The following is a 20,742-nucleotide window of genomic DNA, read 5'->3' as shown; positions in this document are numbered from 1 at the left end:
AAAAATCTGGAGATCTCCCAACAGAGAAGAATCAAAGTGTAGACTTGACTGAGTCATTAGTCCAAATTTACAAATGTCATTTTCATTTTTCTTTCTTGACTGGTTAGAATTTTAATTTCTTTCTTTTTTTAATTTTATTTTTTGCACAAGTCGACACATTGTACAGAAGCTGTTGAGGTTAATTGGGTCAGTGGATTTAGCAGCGGTTCATCCATGGACGTCAACAAAGCAATGCTCCAAAGCTTCCACGAAACAGAGATGAATCTGGAGCAAGGCTGTCATTAAAAACAAAACAAAACAAAACAAAAAAAACCTCAAATCGGACGACCCCATCAAATCATGCCACTGCACAGCATATTTCACATCTGTGTAAAAATAGAAACCAGGTACTGACACTAAATCACTGCTATTTCACTATCAATTTGTCCAAAAAAAAAAAAAAAAAAAAAATCTGCACAAACAAGCCGGCGTGGCCTTCTGGTCACAGCTAATTTAACACCTCTGGTACTCCACTGCGTACCGATGCAGATTATTTTTTTCCACATAGATCATCGCTTCCTGAGACGAATGGAGGTTGAGGTGGTAAAAGGAACTGAATGGGATGAATGGCTACAGATAACAGGGCACTAAGGTCAAAGTGAACCAAATGCATAAATAAACATTTTTCAGCCTGTGATATGTTCTGGCCTGTCCAAATACATAAACATGTGAGAATAAGTAAAGGTGCCATACCTAAAGGACCCACTGTGCGCTGCAGTATCACTCGTGTACATTTCTGTCTCTGTATATAAAAGTCTGCCCAAACATGTGTGACTGAGAGCGACAGAGAAGGACAGGCTGGGAGGGGGTCTTGGCACGGTTTGGCTCGGACTCAGTTCTGCTGCAGGATCAGGTTTTCCAGCTCGTCTGCCGAGCGGAGCAGGAAGGCCGCGGACTCCCGGTACCCTGCGATGAGCTGCCTGACCGCCGTGACCTCCGGAGGGCTGAGCTGGGCCGAGGCGCCACCGCCGCCACCTCCCTGACCGTGACTGTTGGAGCTGGAGGAGGAGGAGTTTGGGCCGACGGACTTCATACTCAGATCTGTGGGACCTGTGAAAACAAATTATGGGATTAATAAAAAAAAAGTACGGTGCAGAAGAGACATCAGGAAACGTTAAAAATCTTATAATATCAAATTATCTTTGGATTAAAGGAGGAGCTCAGTATGTTGACTCACTGATATTGAAATGAGACGCTGAAATTTCAAATGTTTTCAAAAGTCCAACAAACAAACAAGCATCATTAAACCACAGTCTGACTTCTCTGGTGTCTAACCATGCGATCACACAGCGATTATATAATGTTCATCAAATTCACTATTTAAGTACATTTATCTTGTTAAAATCAAACACAAAGTTCAGATGAACACATCGTCTTTGAAGTTACTGTTTTTGTACCAAAGTTGCAGCCAAAGTAAAATTTGACGTCAGGAAAAGTCAGTTCGCTTAAGTTATCGGAATCATCAAATTCTGCAGGATTCATCCACTGGGAACTGCGAATAAGATCATATTTAACCAACATGCTGTCATTTCCATCCCGTTCAGTGCTGTCAGAGTGCTGCTAAAAAAGTAGGCATCCAAGACTCTTTCCAGAAACAATATCCCTCATATTTGGACGGATAATCCACGAACACTCAAGAACAGCTTCGCCTGGAAAGAAGAAATACTTTCTTTGATATCTGTAGACAGCGGATTATCCAGACTATCATCTCCTGTAAGACATGCTGCTGCTCTTCAAAGATTCTCAGCGTCGTCAAAATCATTGAAGTGTGAATGCAAATAGCGCCGTGGTGTATCGCAAAAGAAGAAAACAAAAAGCACGAACACTGCAAAAGTAAAAGTGGTATCAGGTCTCGCACCTCAACAGGTTAGCAGGAAAATGTGTGTCGGTGTCATCGTGACTCTCTTGAGCTTCGTTACCTTGCCGAGCTGTACTGATGAAGGATTCTCACCGTTAGTTTGTGCAGCACTGGAGTTCTGCTGGTTGCTGCCAACGGTCCCGTATCCCCGCAGGTTGTAGTTGAGGCCTCCGTTGGTGTAGAGCTGGTCCTGGGCAAAAGCTGCGCTGGAGATGGCGAATGCCGTAGGGGCCACGGGGGCTGCGTCCCTCGTGTTGGGCTTGTCAACAGATGCTGGCTCATCCTATAAAAAAAAATTTAAATAAAAAAAATTGCCGCTTTAAATTTTTTTATTGTAAATTTATGCTGTGCAGTTTGGCCGTAATGATGCATAGCTATACGAGCGCATTCCCCCAAAATCCCTGCTGGGCACGTTCACAATCACCAACTGCCAAACCATTTACCGCTGCTTGGTAGACATCGAGCCGCATCCTCTTGGCAGCATTTCGTGTTTCGCTCTCACAGGCAGCAGCGAGGATGTTCTCAGCCATGGCAGAGGTGAGGTGAGGAGGTGTCGGTCGTATCTGGCAGCACAGGTCAGTAAGATTTTTTTCTCACGTTATGAACACAAAACACAGAATATTTTGCGATTCGTGTTGGATTCATGGAGACGATGTGGGCGCTTTGTACCTCAAAGCCGCCTTTTTTCATGCGGCGACAGGATTTGAGGTAGGTGCGGATGCGCTTGCGGGAGCGCTCCTGGAACTCTGGGAACTGGCGGCTACAGGACTCAATGATGGCCTGGATCTTCTCCTTAGGCTGTTTGGAGATGGGTACCATGCGGTCCAGATTCTCATCCACGAACAGACGCACAAACATCTGACAGAGTCAGAGAGAGGGGGGAAGGGAAGGGAGAGAGGATGTAGAGCAGAAAAATGGAGTGGGGGTGCAGGTTAGAGAGAGGGAGAGAGCGAAGGGAAGGCCGGGGACGGGTAGAAAGAGGTAGATTGGACGATTGGCGGGGGTGTGGTAAAAACAGGATCAATCAAAACAGACCGATTGCTCATGTGTAGGACAATATTTCTAGTCTTCGCTGATTCACTCATGTTTGCATTTGTGCTTCTTGTATGTCAGTCCAGTTCAGAAATAAAAGGATGGCAGTTTTAACAGAATAAATAGCGAATGTGGACGATATTAACTTTGAATTGGCAAATCTGTTACTATAATATATACATTCAATAAAAATACATATTATTCAACAACAGGACTGGCAGATATTTAACAGGTCGGCACTGTGTAGGAAGTTAACTCACATTGAAGGCTTTGAGTCTCTCAGGGTCCATACCCTCAGCGTCATTGATCTTATCACTGTCATCGTGGTCATCGTGATCATCGTCGTCGTCGTCAATTATCTGTGCCCGACCGGAGGTCAAGTCCTCAGCGCTCATGCTCAGTTCAGTTTTCACAGAGTCATAGCTTCCTGAGCTGTAAGGAGGGGACTGGAAAAACACGGACACACTTCAAGATAAGGTTGGTTCTACTTGAGAAAGAGGATCAGAGCATGAAGTGAAGTTTCTGGACTCACCTTGTTGGCGTACTCTGTTTTGATGGGATACTTCTTGTTGGGGTCTGCTGGGTAGGAGTTTGGCGGCGAGCTCCCCACGGGTAGCAGTCTGTCGCTCAGATTGACCGGCTGCTGATCCTCCGAGGAGGACGAAGACGAGGTGGTGCTGAAGTCCAGGGGAGCGCTCAAACCGTTCTCCGTCACCTCCCCATAAGGGGCCCCGCCATCTGTGGGGTTCCCACCTGCAGCCAGCACGTCTGGGGAGGTCAGGGCCGGCAGCCCGTTGGGACTGCCGCTCTCCGATGAGTCGTCATCTGGCAGGAGGAGAGGGTGAAGACACAGATATGCAGATGAGCTGTGCGGATGTTGAGCATTAATGTGGGCTTGTTTACTACAATAGGCCCTATTTCTGTCTGACAACAGAGTGGGGGTGTTGCCACAGGGGGAGGGAACTTCCTGATTCATGTCATGCAGTTAAAGAAGTGGGTATTGGGGTCAACTGTCAAGATGAATAAGTTGGAGTAAAAAAAAAAAAAAAAAAAAGGGGGGGGAATCTTTGGAGTTTTAACAGCGAATGAGAGAAAAAATGAGGATGAGGAAGGACTGATGGGGGAAGGGAGCCGTCACTCCCTGGTGTGAGCAAATTATAGCATTTTAACCCAGTTTACAGTCGTGTACTGATTCCACGTGATGATTTCTACATTTGTCACATGCACACCTCTGTTCAATAGAACAGGGCGATTCTGCCTTTTCAATGACATGCCCCATTTAAAATCTTTTCTATAGTGGTGTATAATCTGTGAAGGTTAATATCGTCCTTTGTCCCACTTCTCTAAGCTCTGCACCCTGAGAGAGAGGGGTGCACAAAGGATTGGGGCTGTGGGAGTGTCCCACCCCCTGTAAGCTTGGATTTATTTGGATTAGTCCAGTAAGAACAAGGCAAGCTATTTCCTGCACAGCCCCGTTCCGCACCGTCCGTTTTTAATGAGTGCACCTTTAAGTCAAACAACACAGCGGTGACATTAAATATAACGCAGCCACAGTTGGTGCTGTCCTACCGTCCTCTTCTTTAATGGTGGTTGCTGGGTTGCTGACTCGCTCTCCGTTAGGTGGACTCGGCTCAGGCACTGGAGGCTGCTCAGCTGCGACCCATGTGGGCTCAGCGCTGTTCATGTCCTCACTGCTCACCGAACTGTCATCCTGTAGAGACGCAGCAGGAGAGAGGCAGCCAGGAAATGAAAACTTAAGTATCGTCACGCTTTATATATATATATATATACCCCTCTTGTCCAAAAAGGAATGCTGAGGAAGAAACAGCAGACTTTTTAACATGTTGCTTTGGATTTTGTCTCTTTTACTGTTAAATGAGAGATTTTCAGTCTTATCTTGAATCATGGACATGCTCTTATGTTAATTGGAAATATTCCCGCTCTCCTTGATGGCTGCAAAATAATGGGAGCAAAAGTGCTCATTCATGGTAAAAAAAAAAACCCCCAAAAAACAAAACAATAACAACAACAACAAAACAAAACACATTTTAAAAGTTAAAGTTGAGGCTTTGTTATGGTATAGTCACATATCATACAGCTCAACATACCTCGTTTAGCTTTGGCTGAGCAACATGAATAAAAGTCCCATTTTAGCGTTAGCTGAACTCACGTTAAAACTTCTTTGGATTATGAGGACAGACGGGTCAGTTACAACAGCTGCTAATGCTTTCAACAGACTCAATTCTTTACAAAAAAAATGCTCAAGGCTGAAAATGAGGAAATACAAGGACCATGTTAAGTAGTACATTTCTTGGAGCACTTCTATTTTTAACTCTGTTACGTAGAGACCCTAAAGATGCTTGCTGAAGCATAACACAAATACAAGTAAACCACGGCGGGGGTTAATGATCAGCAATGGAAAACTGCATAATCTCACTAACTATTCAAAGTCTGTGCTGAGCTTTGGCTTCGAATTCAGTGTAATTCTCAATCTGCTCAAAGCAACGACCACATTTTCGACCAGTGCTAAGTTACAGAGTGGGCAGTTTACTCGAAGCAAACATGAACGGTAATCTCTCTCCAGCTTCCATGCAGCTTGTCGTCATATGTCAGCTGGCATCTCAGTCAGAGGAGGGAAGAGTATGAACGAAGCAGAATTACATCTCATTTGTCCCCACATGAGCACACAAATAGGCCTAAACTCCTGGGAATATGCATCCGTCCCTCTGTAAAGGGTTTGAGGAGGACCAAAATGCTCAGTGACAGCTCTATTAGGTACCAAGTGAGCCATGGAGCATTAAAGAGAGAGAGAGAGGGAGTAAGAGAAAGGGAGAGAGTCTGTAATTACTGTTTCTAAGTAGTTGGAAATGTACCATCATTAATGTCCAAGCTTTAGGAAAATGGATAACTAATAATGTAGAAGAATATAGTTTCCAACTTGATGATAGAGTTTAGAGAGTAAAGCACTCATATATTACTAAAAAAGAGCAGAAAGAATAAAATGAACTGCATTGACAGACACTGTTTCACAACAAAAACACCAAATAACAACTAAATAAATAAATATCACAAATTTCCATAAATAATCAGTCAACTCAAATCGTTTTGGAGCGTAAAAACTCGCGTAAAATTCGTCTCCACTATTTCCTGAACTGAGAAGTGGGGGTGACAAGTTTGGGCTGTTGGGCCTGGATCCAAATGAGTAGTGTAAGAGAATAAAGACGCCTGGGGAAATAAAAGGATAAAGTTTTTTTTTTATTTTATTTTTTTTTAAGGTTTCAATAACTTTTTGTTGTGACTTTGGCTGGTTTCTTCGCCGAAAGGTTGTAAAGTTGTGCGAGGCAGCATGCAAACAGATGAGCAGAGAGAACCGCAGAAGACTAAATAAACAAAGTGGATTCACCAATTTACTTCTGATCCGCTTCTGTCAACAGAGCAAACCTGCCTCATTCCTCCAACCAGATGCTGCTCTGAACTGTAAAACAAGGCGGCGCAGATTTGGGAACAAAATGACTACAAGCCTCCCAAAGCGCCGAGGAAACGCTCCCTGACGCTTCCTTATTAAATTGTTGGCCTGTTGTGTGTTTTTTTTTTTTTTTTTTTCCTCTGAACACAGATGCGACCGACAATCCGTTTGTTTGTACTCACCGGTGAACCACAGCCCGGGTCATTATTCCGGATAATCCTGGTTATGCGTCAGGAAGCTCTGACATTGTCACCGTGAGGTGGCCGCACTTCACCGACAGCCGCTCCGCACCGTCCGTCACAGCGCGCCCGGGGCGTGGCCTCGGACGTGACGTCACTACGAGCGTGATCTCTGATCATCCTTTTCTTTATTATTTTTTATTTATTTATTTATTTATTTAGTTTGTGTGTGTGTTTGTCTGCATTTTTTTTTATATACTTTAACACCACAAAGACTGTCAACTTTTTATGAGAGTGATGCAGCTACAGATTTTCTGAGGCCAGTTTGAGCTACAACACAGACACTCTGAGGGGGGAAACAGGAGCAGGATGGACACCTGACACCTGTGCACCTGTCAGGACTGTGAGAGTCCAGAGAACATGTGTGCAGATCCTCGGAGAGATCCACATCAGGGGAAGGTTTCCCAACAGAGGAGCTCGGTCTCAGTGTAGACAGGGCCTGCAGTGGTATCCTGAGAGAATGGCTCAGCCCATTTTTGACAGGATTCATCGATTCTTTGTGATGTGACCCGACACGAGCTGATAAGTGAAGCCAGACATGCCTAAATCTGCTAATCCTCATTTCACAAGGCTCTCCTCCTCCTCCTCCTCCCAGCCACTCTGACTGATGGATGCTGAATTAAAAGTTAAGGAGACGACATCTCTCCTCCCACAGCCTGAAGGATCAGACTCACAAAGAAATGACCTGAGGACTTGTGGAGTCAGAACAAACACAATTATGGGGAATAAAGGAAGTTCAACAGTGTTACATTCTTCTAATTAATCCAGGAGGACAGCTTTTATCTGGGCCCATTCTTCACACAGATTCATCAACCTGTAGGATGGAGGTGGCTGGGTGGGGTGGATGTAGGGGTGGGGGGGGGACTTACTCTTTCAGTGGCGGTCATACACTGCAGCTTCATCTGCTTCAGGTAGGTGGCAGTAAGAGGCATGTTGTAATCAATGAGGTCCGGGACCAGAGAGGTTGGTCTGTCATTTTCTGACAGAAAGGAAATCATAGAAAAAAGGGCACCAGTTATTAAAAGCAACTGTCTGAGACACAAAACACTGATAAATAAGACAGAGGAGGAGGAGTGGAAACTGCATAAAAATGATCAGCTACTGGACGATTGGATTAAAATTTTAACTACAAAATCAGGAAATAAAATATGACACTAGCGATTTAGTGCCCAACTTAGCATAAACTCGCTAAAGGTTGCTTCACTTTTTCCAATCACACAATTTAGCACCACTTCTATATTAATACGGCGATAATAATGAAACATTAATATAATTATAACACTGTGACGCATTTTACACAAGGTGTGCTTTTACATTTTGTATTTTAGGTACAATTTATTGCCAGTATGATTATTCAAGTGAACTCTAATGAAAGACTTTACTTGTAAGAGAAGGTTTTTAATTGGATTTTAATTCATCAAATGATGAATGAATGAATGTGGAATGAATAATTCTTTCACTATCTGAATATGACGCAGCTGTGCACTCAACATGTTTGTGAGCAGATTTTTATGTGTTCATTCCCGAGGACACTGGAGATGATGGTACTGTCTGTAGATTAGAATTAAACGTGGGCATTGCAACAGCAAATACAACACCAGCAAAGCACACCAATTTTTGTGGTATTGCTCCTCCACCAAATCCGTCAGCGGGGGATTTCTTTGTTAAAAACACTTTGAGCTGCACAGAATTGCTGCAATATCCTGCAAATGACTGAAATCCAAGCAACAGTTTTGACTGTATGTGACACATGAACTCAAACAATGTGTTCGAGGGCCGACTGCAGTCTCCAGATAGGCCACTAGAGGTACTCTGTGATCATTTACTGGCTCTGCACAATCCCAGAGATGTGGTCCTCTTGAGGCTTTGTTACATCATGTCAGTGATGGATATATACACAACATGTTTTATTAATGACGGATTGATCCAAAAAACTCTTCAAAGTACAAACACCTAAGGTCCCATCAGCTCCCATTTAATGTGTGACAGGACAATGGAGAACTTACCGTGCCTGTCATTCACCAACACCTGCCTTTGTCTTGTGTGCAAAAACCAAAAAAACGCTTCAGTGAGTGCTATGATGAAATGACTTCCAATAGGAATAATGCCCGGTTGTTGTCGCAGAGCATTGATTAGTTCACAACAACAACATGTCAACAAAGTCATTACTCCCTACCCGTGTCAGTGTGTGACGGGATCTGAGCTGAAAGGTTGATCTCAAAAATAGCATATCAGTTAATGATGTCTCCAGAATGAGTGAACTATCCACAGGTTAGATGTTTGCTTTTACCTTTGAACTCTGCAGTGCTGGGGTTGATGTGCATCCTCTTCTGACACTCTCCACAGCTCATTAGGAACCGAGTCACCGCCTCTCTGGGCAGAAAGGCATAGGTTTCTGCTATCTGTGGCAGCAGCAGAGAGCAGGGGAGATTAGGTTATGGGAGGGAAAAAAAATGGCTGAACTCAGGCTGTGTGGGCTTTTTGGTACCATGCACATATGAAAGTTTGGGGTCAGTGATTACGTGTTATCGCGACCTGGCATCAGGAGGAATTCTCCCTCCAGGCGACTGTTCGTGCTTTCATATGGCCTAATTCCATCTCCAGTCCTCAGCATACTTCTGTTGTGATACCTCGAAACACAAGTGGTTTCCATCTTTTCCGTTTCCATTCCTCTTCCTGCTCTTTCAGGTGCAGTCAGCTCATATCTGCACCTCTCTCTCTCTCGCCCTCTCCCTCACGCTCAGCTTTCCCTCTCTGTTTGTCTCCACTGCCGTGCCACTCTCCCCTTCTCACCCCCTCTAGCGTTTCCCTGTAAAATGCAACCTTCACATGACCATGGAGAAGCAGCAGGGGTGCCCACCCCCCACTGGCCCACCACCGCTGCCACTGCCATAGCCCCCCCATCCCCTTTGCTCTCCTCCTGCCCTCCCATCCCCAACCCTCATGGCCCCTTGAGGCAGCTGAGAGGGAAAGGCCACCCAGAGGAGCGTGCACCTCCCAGAAGGCCACAGTGACAGTTCCATATTATGCCCTGCCCCAGTGATGCTGCCTCCTCAAAAGGGTACACACTATGAGACGTGACAGGACCTCTCTACAGGGCAGGAGGAATTGGCTCTATGATTTTTTATTTATTTATTTATTTTTCTAATTCTAGGGGGGAGGAGGGGGCACCAAAGTCGTGCTAAACCCCTCAACATATACGTACCCTTATAGAGACCCACTATTTTTGAAGATACCAAACCAGACGGCGGCAACATAAACTAACAGACTGCATTTGCTCATCACATCGAGAATACGTCAAAAAAAATCTGTGGTTTGAGCACCAGATGTATATTGTTTTCCCGGAAAGCTGGCTGATAAAACTTAATATTTAAACTTAAAGGTATTTTGGTATCTTTCACAGACTCTCTTTGGGTTGATCAGGGGCACTTTCGAATTAGGGACCCCTAAAAGAGCCTCGACCTCACTCTGGAAAGGAGATGCTGTCACAGCGAACTGAAATCTGAAAGCTCCCAAAACAATTAATGTTTTTACTGACACAAGGTCCTTGTCAGGTGGAGCAGACTATTCTACACAAAAGGACTTCAAATTGGACCTGCACATAATATATCTCATTACTAGTTACCAGGATTGAGGATGTCTTTGTGAAACCGCATGGGAAACAAGTTTTCGTTGTTGTTGTTGATAATTAAGTGATGGGCCGACCGACAGATCAGCTGACACTGCCATCTCTGGCGCTGTGTCACCCGTGTGGCTAGAATATTTAATCCTGTACAGTTTCTTTAGGAAGAGACACATTTTTTTAATTTCATTTCTTCTATTGCCGTTGAAAAACAATTACATTTCCATGTCTCCATGAATGAGTGTTATCGTGTGACATCTTAATTATATTATTTTGGTCCAGACTAAAATAACTCAACATCCAGCAGTTTCCAGTGCAGATGTTCATGTTCTCTGGAGGATGAATCCTGCTGAGTTTGTTGATCCTTTGGTGATGTCTGCAACAAATGTTGTAACTGCCAACCATTGGTATGTGTTAGCATATTATACTGATGTTAGCATTTAGCTTATGCATTGGATTGCAGCCTCACAGACCAGTTAGCATGGCTTTTGAGTGTTTGTCTGTGTTTATGGATAGAAAGAAAATTTACTGGAGACACCAACCTAAATATCAACAGGGAGCAATGATGTCATAATCAGCCGCAGCCTGCGGGTGTCTCGTTGTGTTTACTCACCGCTTTGTAGGTCTTCTTTTGGCCTGCATGTTTGGGTGCTCTGCCAGGATCAGCACCCATCTCCACATGCATGGCATAGATGATGTCAAAGAAGTCCTCGACCACAGCTACACGCTTCAGGGAGGAGTTGTCTTGGGCCGAGTTCCCATCTGAACACTGAAACAAGAAGACAGAGACAGGAGTTTATGTGAACGTCCCGTCTCAGGCTCAGGGCTGACATGTCTCGGTGATGTTGCGCTGCATCCATGTGATGTGAGCAGGATCTTTAAGGATAATGCCGTCACGTGTCATGTGGTTTCAGACAGTCAAGCACGCTGCACAAGGGGTCTTCCTCGGCAGGACTTTAAAATCAAAAGAAAAAACCTGACCAGCTCTCCTCCTGGTGACATTCAGGTTGTACAGTTCTCCGTCAGGTGGTGAAGTCTTGCCTTAGTCAGCAGCCATCGCCTCATCTCTGCCATGTTTAAAAATAACACCACCAACACTGCACAAGACCAACAGTTCCTCCTACCACCACCTCTGGCAGCCATCCTGCCTCCTGTACTGCTGACCCTGTCACCATAGAAACTATCGCTGATTCCTCCCGGGCAGGTGTGTTGGGCAAAGGGTCATGTGACACACCATAGAAGTGGGATTGCCAGGACAACAGCCGCCATCCACAGCACCACATGGGGCTCCTCCATGTTTTTTTTTTTTTCTCCTACTGACTCTTTAATTCCCTCATTCCCTCCTCGCAGAACGGTCAACGCTGTGCATTTTCCCACCAGATCTTACCATTGTGTCGCTGCACCTGCTGATATGTGAAACACAAAGTGTAACAAATGGATTTGGGCTTTTAATTAGGTTTCTGTTTTATTAGAGTCCAGCTCCTCCGCGCACTTGAGACATGCTGTGACATTTTCTGGAGATTGGGTTCCAGGTGACGAGTGATCTTTTCTTGTTTGAGTGAGAGGAGGCTCCTGAGTTCAAAAAGTTGCACCCCCCCCCCCCCCCCCCCCCCCGGCATTGAGGAAGAAGACTTTCTCCCCCATCTCGCCTTGACATTTGTGCACAGTTCCTGGGATCTGACATTTCATTTTCTCTATTTCTCCCAAACTGCATCCTCGCTCCTGTCTCCATTTCTGCATCCCCTTCCTCTGTCCCATCCTTCTCCCCCACCCCACTCCCACTCCCACCCCTCTTCTTTCTCCTTGCTCCTGCTCTCCCAAGTGCGAGGTAATGATCGTTGCCATGGCAACTAAAACCAGCTCACAGAGCGGGTTTGTTTTAATCCGGCCCTCTCCCTCCTTCTCTCCCTCTTTCTCTCACTAGCCACTCTCCCCTGTCAGCATGGGCTAAATGTAATGATAATAAATGAAATAATAGCGATCCTCCACCTCATCATCACAGCTGTAATCTATCGCACTTGGAGGTATCATCATTATTCCCCCAGTGACATCAGCACCGCTGCCGCCACCGCCGCCGCCGCTGCTGCTGCTGCTGCTGCTGCTGCTGCTTGGGACAATAGTGTCAGGTCCATTCATGCTGGATTTAGATAATCTCATACAACTGAGGGGTGTGCAGTGCACCCGCACCGCTGCCGCATCCTCCACTGCATTTAACCCCAAAAGTATACAAAAGCGTATACACTGGATATTCTGCTGCGAATGATTCCCCTGATCTGGGAACCAATCGAAAAGGAAAAATGTGTATACATGACACGTAGGATCAGGTGTCTAACTTGGCTAATTCAGATGATATTTATTCATTTGGTCTAAAAATGTTAAACTGAGTAAAACCAGGTCAGTTTCATTCATGTAGACCAATATCACATGTCCAGCAGTTGCCTCAAGCTTTACAACCTGTACAGCATTTCAGTATCCCCTGTCCTGTCAGACTCCTAAGAAAGTAAAACATAAAACAAATTTATAGGGGAGGAAGGACATGTACAGTACTTCACAGTACGTAGAAGATTATATAGTAGCAGACTAGTCGTTCATTAGCACATACACAGCAGATTTACAGTATGGACACTCAGGATAGTTGATGGATTCCACATAAAAATGTCAAAAACCATTTCCTAAAGCCAGAAGTGACATATTGTTGAAATGTCTTCTTTTGTCCAACTATGAGTTAAAACAAAGATATGACAGAGAAAAAGAGTGACTCGTTACCTTAAGTGTTTGGTAACTGGTGATAGAAACAACTCAAACGATGAACTCGTGATCAGTATAGTTTCCATTTGCACTTCTAACCAACTACTTGTTGCAGCTTTACTTTTTTTATGATAATTGTAAGGATGAATAGTTGATTGATCAATTAGTCATAACAACTATTTGGACAGTTAAATAGTTGTTTTTTTTTTTACCCTTTTTAAGTAAAAAGCTCAAAGCTGCTGGATAAAGCTTATCAGGCAAGATGACAGACTTTTTTCCAGTATCATATCAGATGGGAAATGGAATATTATATTTTAGACTTAGGGTCCAACAAAAGATGAAGATGAAGATGAATCAACCATTTTATTATCATATTGGCCACTTGTCTACCATTTTCTGACTTTTCAGAGATAAATTAGTGAATTGATAAAGACGGTTGTTAATTTCCACACCAATGCTAATGCTAATATTCCTCAAGCTAAATGACCGAGCAGCTAAGATTGCACTTCCTCTGCAAGCTGCCACAAGCCCTCCTACCTGAAGCCCCCCCCCCCCTCCCCTTCACAAGTAAGCTCTTTAGTTTCCAGACAAAAGCCAACAGGGAGTTAAACATTCACCTCTTAATACAATGTGTTGTGTATTAATGTGTGCATGTGTGTTTAAGTACAGTACGTGTCTACCGGGCAGGGCAACATCTCAGAGGAGAACAGCTGTTGAATAGCGCTGTAGACATTTGGTCTCATCAGCAACACTCCGTTTTAAAGAGCAAAGGAGGCATGTCAGCATCCCTAATCGCAAGCAACGCCACAAAATTCTCACCCTCCTTCTCCTCCTTTCCTCCTTTTCTATATCTTTATAATCCTGTAGGACTTTGCTCTCCCCAGCCACTGTACAACCAGCCCCCATCCCCTCTCCGTGCTCTCCCTGTCCCGCACCAAACCGCTCTGTTGCTAGGAGACTGGAGGGTTGAGTCGACTGCCCCCACCCCCGCTGGCAGTCGCACACACACACACACACACACACACACACACACGCTGTAGCAGAGAGTCACTGTGAGGAGAGAGGAGCAGTCCTGCACACAGGCAGGTCAGGAGGAGGAGGAGGAGGTGGTGGTGGGGTGGGGGCTCAGAGGAAGCAGCTGGGTCACAAAGACAGGCCAGCAAATGTAGAGATGCATCAGACAAGAAATTTGCTCCGTGGATGAGCAGATAAACCAGAGTGTGACGTGCAAAAAATATAAAAAGAAAATGTTTTACATCGCACTTAACTTTTAAAGTCAAGACCAGATGGAGACAGTGTTTTATTTTGTGAGGTGGCTGCACTGTAAGTAGCTTAAGTTTGTATCAACAGTAATGTCTGCTCAGGTACTTGCTCTGCATGTGTGTGTGTGTGTTTGTGTGTGTGTGTCAAGATGGCTGCATCAACAGTACTCATGACTCAGATTATCTCACTGCAGATGTGACACAGGTCATCCTCTAAAGGCCCGTCTTCCCTCTGTAAATCTATCAGCCAGTAAATGGACACACAAATGGGACGACCTATGTTTCGTCTGTGTGTGTGTGTGTGAAGGGGGGATGTGTGTAAGTGTGTGCACTAACGAGAAGACAGTGCGAGGTACAGGTTCATACTACCAAAAATAAAGAGACTATTACCTCCACTGTGTCCCCAGTTTTTTCTTTAAATGAGAAAGCTGTCCCCTCCCATTTCTTTTCTCCTCACCATCTTCTCTTCTTGGCCTCGATTCATAAAGCTCTGTCATTAAATTCACATTATAGGTGCACCCAGCTCTCTGTCCGGTGTTCATGACTCTGTGCGTGTGTGTGTGCTTCTCTCACGGCTGCTCTGATGATGAACATTATTTGATAGAGTGTGTGACATCCCCAAAACCCCACTGAGCTGGAGACACACAGTCCCACCGGCCCCACAGACTGACACTGTTGACGTTCCAGTCACTGACTCAAATGGTATGTAAATGACTCACACATACATCATGACATCCCAGAGTCCGTTTCGTCATTTTCAGGCTATTATCATACTGTCCCAGTTCGTTAAATGTTGGCCTTGCAAAGGTATTAAAAATGACAGTAGCGGTGTGGAGGGAAGATTATTGCAGTCTTAAAAGACTCTGTGTGTATATGAATGAGTGTGTCTGTGTGTGTCTGTGTGTGTCTGCGTGTGTCTGCGTGGAGCAGAACTCAGACTCTCCCACACAGGGGGGAGGCCCCCAGGCCAGTTAAAAATGGTGTTAATTTCTCCTCCTATGGGAAAGCAAAGAACGGTCTCTCCATGGCAACAGAGAGGGTGCTGAAGGGAGGAAACACAGAGCATGCGATCAGCGACCCCCTCTTTGTACACGCACGCACACACACACACACACACACACACACACACATAAACTAACCAAATATGTGCATTATAGATTTCATCACCCATTTACAGTAAGTCACAGCGACATATTAACGTCTTCAATTGGTGCAAGTAATTTCTTTATGAATCTCAGCCAGGTTGACATTTAACAAAGAAGTATTGCTGCACCCTCGTACCGATACATGTCCACCTTTAAGCGATGGATGAGACCAAGTCGTTCGCTGCCACACTCACATGAGGTCATTTTTCAGCTGCTCTGATGACAAATGTGACAAGAGCAACCAGGTGATTCCTGTTTGAGTTGCCGTTTGAACCCATGAGTGTGAGCCCATGTGTTGTCCCTAATAAGCACTGCCAGAAAGAGAGAACATTCAAAAAGAAAAAAAAGAACAAACCAACAACCCAAAACTAAAATCCGTGGACAAAAGCGCATGGAAATCAACTATGCAGAAATAGTATTAATGCTAATGCTGTTGAATAATAGGGCCAGTATTCTTTTGACTCTCTGGCCCTTCCACAAAAGAGGAGCTCTCAGGGGAAATGCGGACTAATTAATCAGATAATAATGATGATGTTCCTCTTTCCTGTTGATAGTGGGCGAGAAAGCATTTCGGGCCTGTTTTTCAAGCCACAAAGTAGAAGCATTGCAGGTTTTTTTCTAAATGAGGAGAGGAAGTCCTAAGAAAGACTTTTATTTTGGACACTGATAGTATTATTCAACCCATCCTGAAAGTCTCTCTCTGTAGCAGTAATGTTTCTTTTTATTCTGTCCTGTCACTTTAAGGCTCCAACCCTTACATTATCTTGTATTTCCTTGATCATAAAATTAATCCTTTTAGTGATAAAAAATTTCATATGGGAGAGGGAAAAAAAGCAAATAATAGGTTGATTATCTGATTATGAAACAATCTACAACTATTTTGATAATTATCAAAGTCTTTTGTTCATTCTGTGGTGCCTTGGCAGTAAATTAAAAATCTCATGAGTCTTAATCAAGTCGAACAAGACGTAGGCTTTGTGATGGACATCTTCACAATTTTCTGACCTTTTCTGATGTAGTTAATCAGTTGATACTATTGGTAATTGTCAGTTGTAGCCGTAGCTGATCAGCTTATCATTTCAGGTTTAGGACGCTGGTTAGGTGGTTTCAGACACATCACAGGATGGAAAGGATTACACAAGCCGATGTCGACAAGACTCATAATTTGTGACAGCACGCCCTGCAAGCTCACGCAAACATCATGTGAAGTCTTTCTGAACTGTGACATGTGCATGTACAGCATGTGTGTGTCCGTATGTGACAGCATGTCCACCAAAACCCAGTTATGAGAGACGGACAGAGATATTTACAGATTTCGGTTGGCATGGCAACTAAAAGCAACAGCTCACAGTATTTCAAATTTTTCAGTACAATGCTTGTGTCAGCCGAAAGGAAGCACACAGCGCGTTAAAGCATCTCCTTTGAAACTGGCTGCACTCTGACTCCCCTCGTCTCCAGAAAGGCTTGTGCTCACGTAGTGTGCAATTCTGTGGTGCATCTCTGTGTCTGTTTCTGGTCCCATTCCCCTCCTCCTCTGTAGCGTCCTCTAATCAGGACATAATGAGAGCTAAACGAGGTTGCATCGCCACACTGAGGGCTGCTGGATTCTCTGAGCACCGGGAGGGCTCTGAGTCGTGCGGAAAGAAGGGCGAGACAACACGGGCAGGAGGACAGAGATGGACAGAAAACACAGAAAGAAAATCGTTCTGTGTCCGGCTTGAAAAGAGGCATCTACTGCACTGAGCCTGTGCTACTGTGCCCTGTCTGTCTGTCCCGCCACACACTGAAGCTGCCTTGTATGCTTCACTGACACGTAGAAGAGACCTTCTCTGTCTGCACATCAGCCACCATCAATCCCTGCCCCCACCCAGCCTGCCCCCATACAGAAACTTGGCACACCCTGGGAGCAGCTGCAGCGGGGGCTTCCAATGCTGAAGCTCCAGAGACACGCCCCCGGCCCTGCAGCCGTATGAGGAGGCAATGACCATTGTGTGTTTGTGTATGTTTTGAAGTGGGGGGGGGAGTGCGCTTGTTTGTGTGTCTACTCATGTGTGTGTCACTTTTCCATCAGGTCAGGACGGCCTATTTATGAAGCCCACAAACACAAGTTGAATCAAAAATCATGCTTACTAATACACTCACATGCATAAAAATTGGTTGCGATTTGATTTGTGAGTGTGACTCATCATTAGAGGCAGTTTATGTTGGCTGATGTTTTGTTTGTTGTTTAAATTTCCCAAGTGGAGCTGAGTCAAAGGGAGGCTTCCCTCTGCCTTACGATATTAGCTACAAACTGTCTCCTTTCCAATAAATACTAAGCTACACTTTTCCAGTAAGACTTTGCCCTCCTCAGCCTCAGAGAGTGACTCCAGCTCGGCAGTTGTTAGACAGGCCTCACAGAGAAATCAGGCTGGCCTGTACAACCTTGTGTTGATAAATACACTCAGTTGTCAGTTTATTAGGTTCACGCAGATCAAAGTTGCACAGTGTAATCCACCGCTCCCTGCAGTAAATCCTCCTTTCATGAGGGTTATAATGATCAGTTTGAGTTGAAACAGTTTTAGAGAGGCGTTAATTCAACTTTATGATCGTTTTGGAGGAAGGTGCCTTTATTATTTTGTCCACCTTAATTATATCAATGAGGCTGAATTACAGAAGCACCCCCATACATAATGAAATACACCTCAATGGCATCACAAACTGCATCCTCCAAAATCACCACAGATGTCAAAATCATTCAAATCAGAGCATTATAATCATCATGAAGAGGAATCTATGGCTGAACTGTTGTTTTATCGGGGTGCACTGAATAAACAGTCAACAAATCGCATGTCTGATAATGGGACATTTAAGAATTTAAATCAGCAAGAAATGACAGGAACCACAAACAAACGCTGACCGACACATTGGGAGTACCATCTGCACCTGCAGACTCAGATCACCTGTCCTCTTGTAAAGGAGGAAACATAATATTAATGGGATTAGAGCACTTTTGTCAAGCTATTAGGCCTGACTCTAAATTGTGCTTTCACACAGGTACAACACCTGTAGAGAGTCTCTGATATCTCCTCCAGTTTGTTGACAGAATATGTGTTTCTGCTATTTGAGGCCCAGAGAGACTCTGTCCCAGCAGGGTGGGAGGGGTGGACGGAGGAGGTGGTGTTGGGGGGGGGGGGGGGACTAGTCCCTGAAGGCGTTTATTTAAAATGGTGGTTGTCGCCTTTCTGGCACAGCGGGCCCCCAAACACCACACAGTGACATGGGTGTGCGTGCGCGTGCGCGTGCACCGACTGACACTTCCCATATTTATCTTCCGTTGCAAAAGAAGAACGTGCGGTTTAACCCACAATGCACCTGCGGAGTCGGACGTTGGGGAGTGTTTGGGGTCGGGGGGGGGGGGGGGGGGGCGCCGTGCCGCTGTGCCACTGAGCCTCTCGTCCACCGACACGCTGAGGTGAAGCCGGAGCGCTTGAACTCGGGGCGTGTGTGTCGTTATCAGTCCCGGGCAGACCCTTTTGTTTCCGCCACAGCCCGTCACGTGGTCTCCAATTACGCACAGCTGCCTCCCTCTATCTATCAAACGCACAAATTATGTTCTATTCCTTTAATTTTTATTACTATCATTTTTCACCTTCTCTATTTGTTCTTGCAAACAGTGGGTGGGTGGTGGTGGTGGTGGTTGGGGGGGGGGGCTTCAGGTCGAAACACAATAAGATGCAGCAGAGACCATCCAGGACTACACAGGTGTTGCCAGAGCAACGAGTGCCTGCGATCCGCATCCTGCCCAGGACAATGAAAAGTGGGGTGCAAACACTCACACTGACTGGTTCGGAGATATTTCCCTGAACAGGCCGTTGGTTATGAAAGCTCGTGTTCTCTGTCTCCATCATAAAACACTAAATCTATGTGACCGGAGCACGAGACCCGGTCCAGTCCGGTCCGATCTGCTCGGTTTGGACGGGACAGTGAGGGCGCGTGTCTCTCCCACCCCCCCCTCCCCGATCGACCACTGACGATCAAACCTGTCGAGCTTCAGACCAGAAATGTCAATCTGACGTCTTTTATAAGTTGGCCTTAAGAGCCCGCAGACCCCTCACCGGACCAGCCGGACATTCATACCCGAACCACGAGCATGCCGTTGCATCCACACACACACACACACACACGCAGGCAGCATCACCACACCGGGAAAGACCGAGACCCGGACGGCACCGGATCAAACAAAAACGTTGTCAATAGTCAATGATCTCGACAGCCGACACCGTCCCGCTGACAGGACTTCACCCCCACCGGAGGGACGGCCGTGCACGATGGTCTACCTTTTCACAATTGCGATTGCCAGGAGACACCGGCGTTGCTATGGCAGCAAGGGATGAGAGTAGGGCTGTTCTGGTTGGGATGTGGACAAAGTGAGTCTTTATCAGGGAACAGGAGGGCGAGCCGGGACATTAAAACACCATAAGTTGTCGTCTTATCCGTGTGACAGGTGCGCGCGTGTGTGTGTAACCAGAAATAATGGGAACTTATAGGCGGCAACGGGACATCTCCTGCGCGCACGCACGCACGCACGTTCTCCCTCTCTGTCCGCACGCACGCACACGCACACACACACACACACACACACTTTACCGTTGACTTGACCGGGACATATAGGACGGGTTTCCCTGGGGCTCCTTTCTTGTTGTGCTCTCCCAAAACGTTGGTCCCGACCTGAAATCCTTTCGACTTCACCCAAAATTTGAATTTGGCGTTGATGTGGCTGTTGTCGACATAAACGCCGTCCGAGTCGTCATTCTGCAACAGTGTCTGCATGATTTTGTTGTATTTTCGCCGGGTGACCGTCTTTGTTTTACCGGAGTCGCCATAAGTCCGGAGACACCAGTCCTGAAATTCACTGAACATCTCCGCCTCCAACACGACCGGACTCCGGCTCCTTTTGGGCGCATCCACGCACGCCTTTTTCGTTGCCATCGCTCCCCCTCTCTCCCTCTCTGTCAGTCTGAACCCGGCTAATAAAAAACACACTTGGACGAGCTGGTTTTTTTTTTTCCTCCCCCCTTCTCCTCCTCTTCTGGTCCTCCTCCTCCTCCTCCGGTCCTCTCTCTGTCCCCGGGTCCTGGAGGCTCGGTTCGGGTTTTGGGACGCTGCTTCTCTGTTGGTTGGCTTCCCTGTAAAAGTGAGCCGGACAGCAGCACACCTGTTTGCAGAGGAGCAGTGCTGTCCCGAACCGCAGCGGTGAAAAATGTCACTTCCTCACATCATCCGCCGAGGAGCAGAGAGGGGGGCTGTCCTATGCTGAGCGGGTATCTCCCACCTGTGCGTAAAACCCTC

At 45.7% G+C, this 20,742-nt stretch overlaps 1 protein-coding gene across 1 annotated transcript; it reads right to left on the bottom strand.

The window, feature by feature from the left end:
• Positions 1-463: 463 nt before the first annotated feature.
• Positions 464-20,382, bottom strand: nol4la (nucleolar protein 4-like a). The gene is made up of 11 exons (XM_029506756.1): positions 20,041-20,382; positions 10,870-11,025; positions 8,925-9,036; positions 7,504-7,613; positions 4,499-4,640; positions 3,462-3,754; positions 3,190-3,375; positions 2,567-2,755; positions 2,341-2,460; positions 1,991-2,180; positions 464-1,089 (listed from the first exon to the last, which is right to left on the bottom strand). Exons 1-11 carry the CDS (start codon positions 20,380-20,382, stop codon positions 872-874), a joined length of 2,058 nt encoding a protein of 685 aa, XP_029362616.1. The 3' UTR covers positions 464-871.
• Positions 20,383-20,742: the final 360 nt, after the last annotated feature.

This window comes from Echeneis naucrates, chromosome 7 (genome assembly GCF_900963305.1).
Source record: "Echeneis naucrates chromosome 7, fEcheNa1.1, whole genome shotgun sequence".
Classification (NCBI taxonomy): Eukaryota; Metazoa; Chordata; class Actinopteri; order Carangiformes; family Echeneidae; genus Echeneis; species Echeneis naucrates.
The sequence above is the reverse complement of the archived record's forward strand: the minus strand, read 5'-3'. Positions and strand labels throughout refer to the sequence as shown.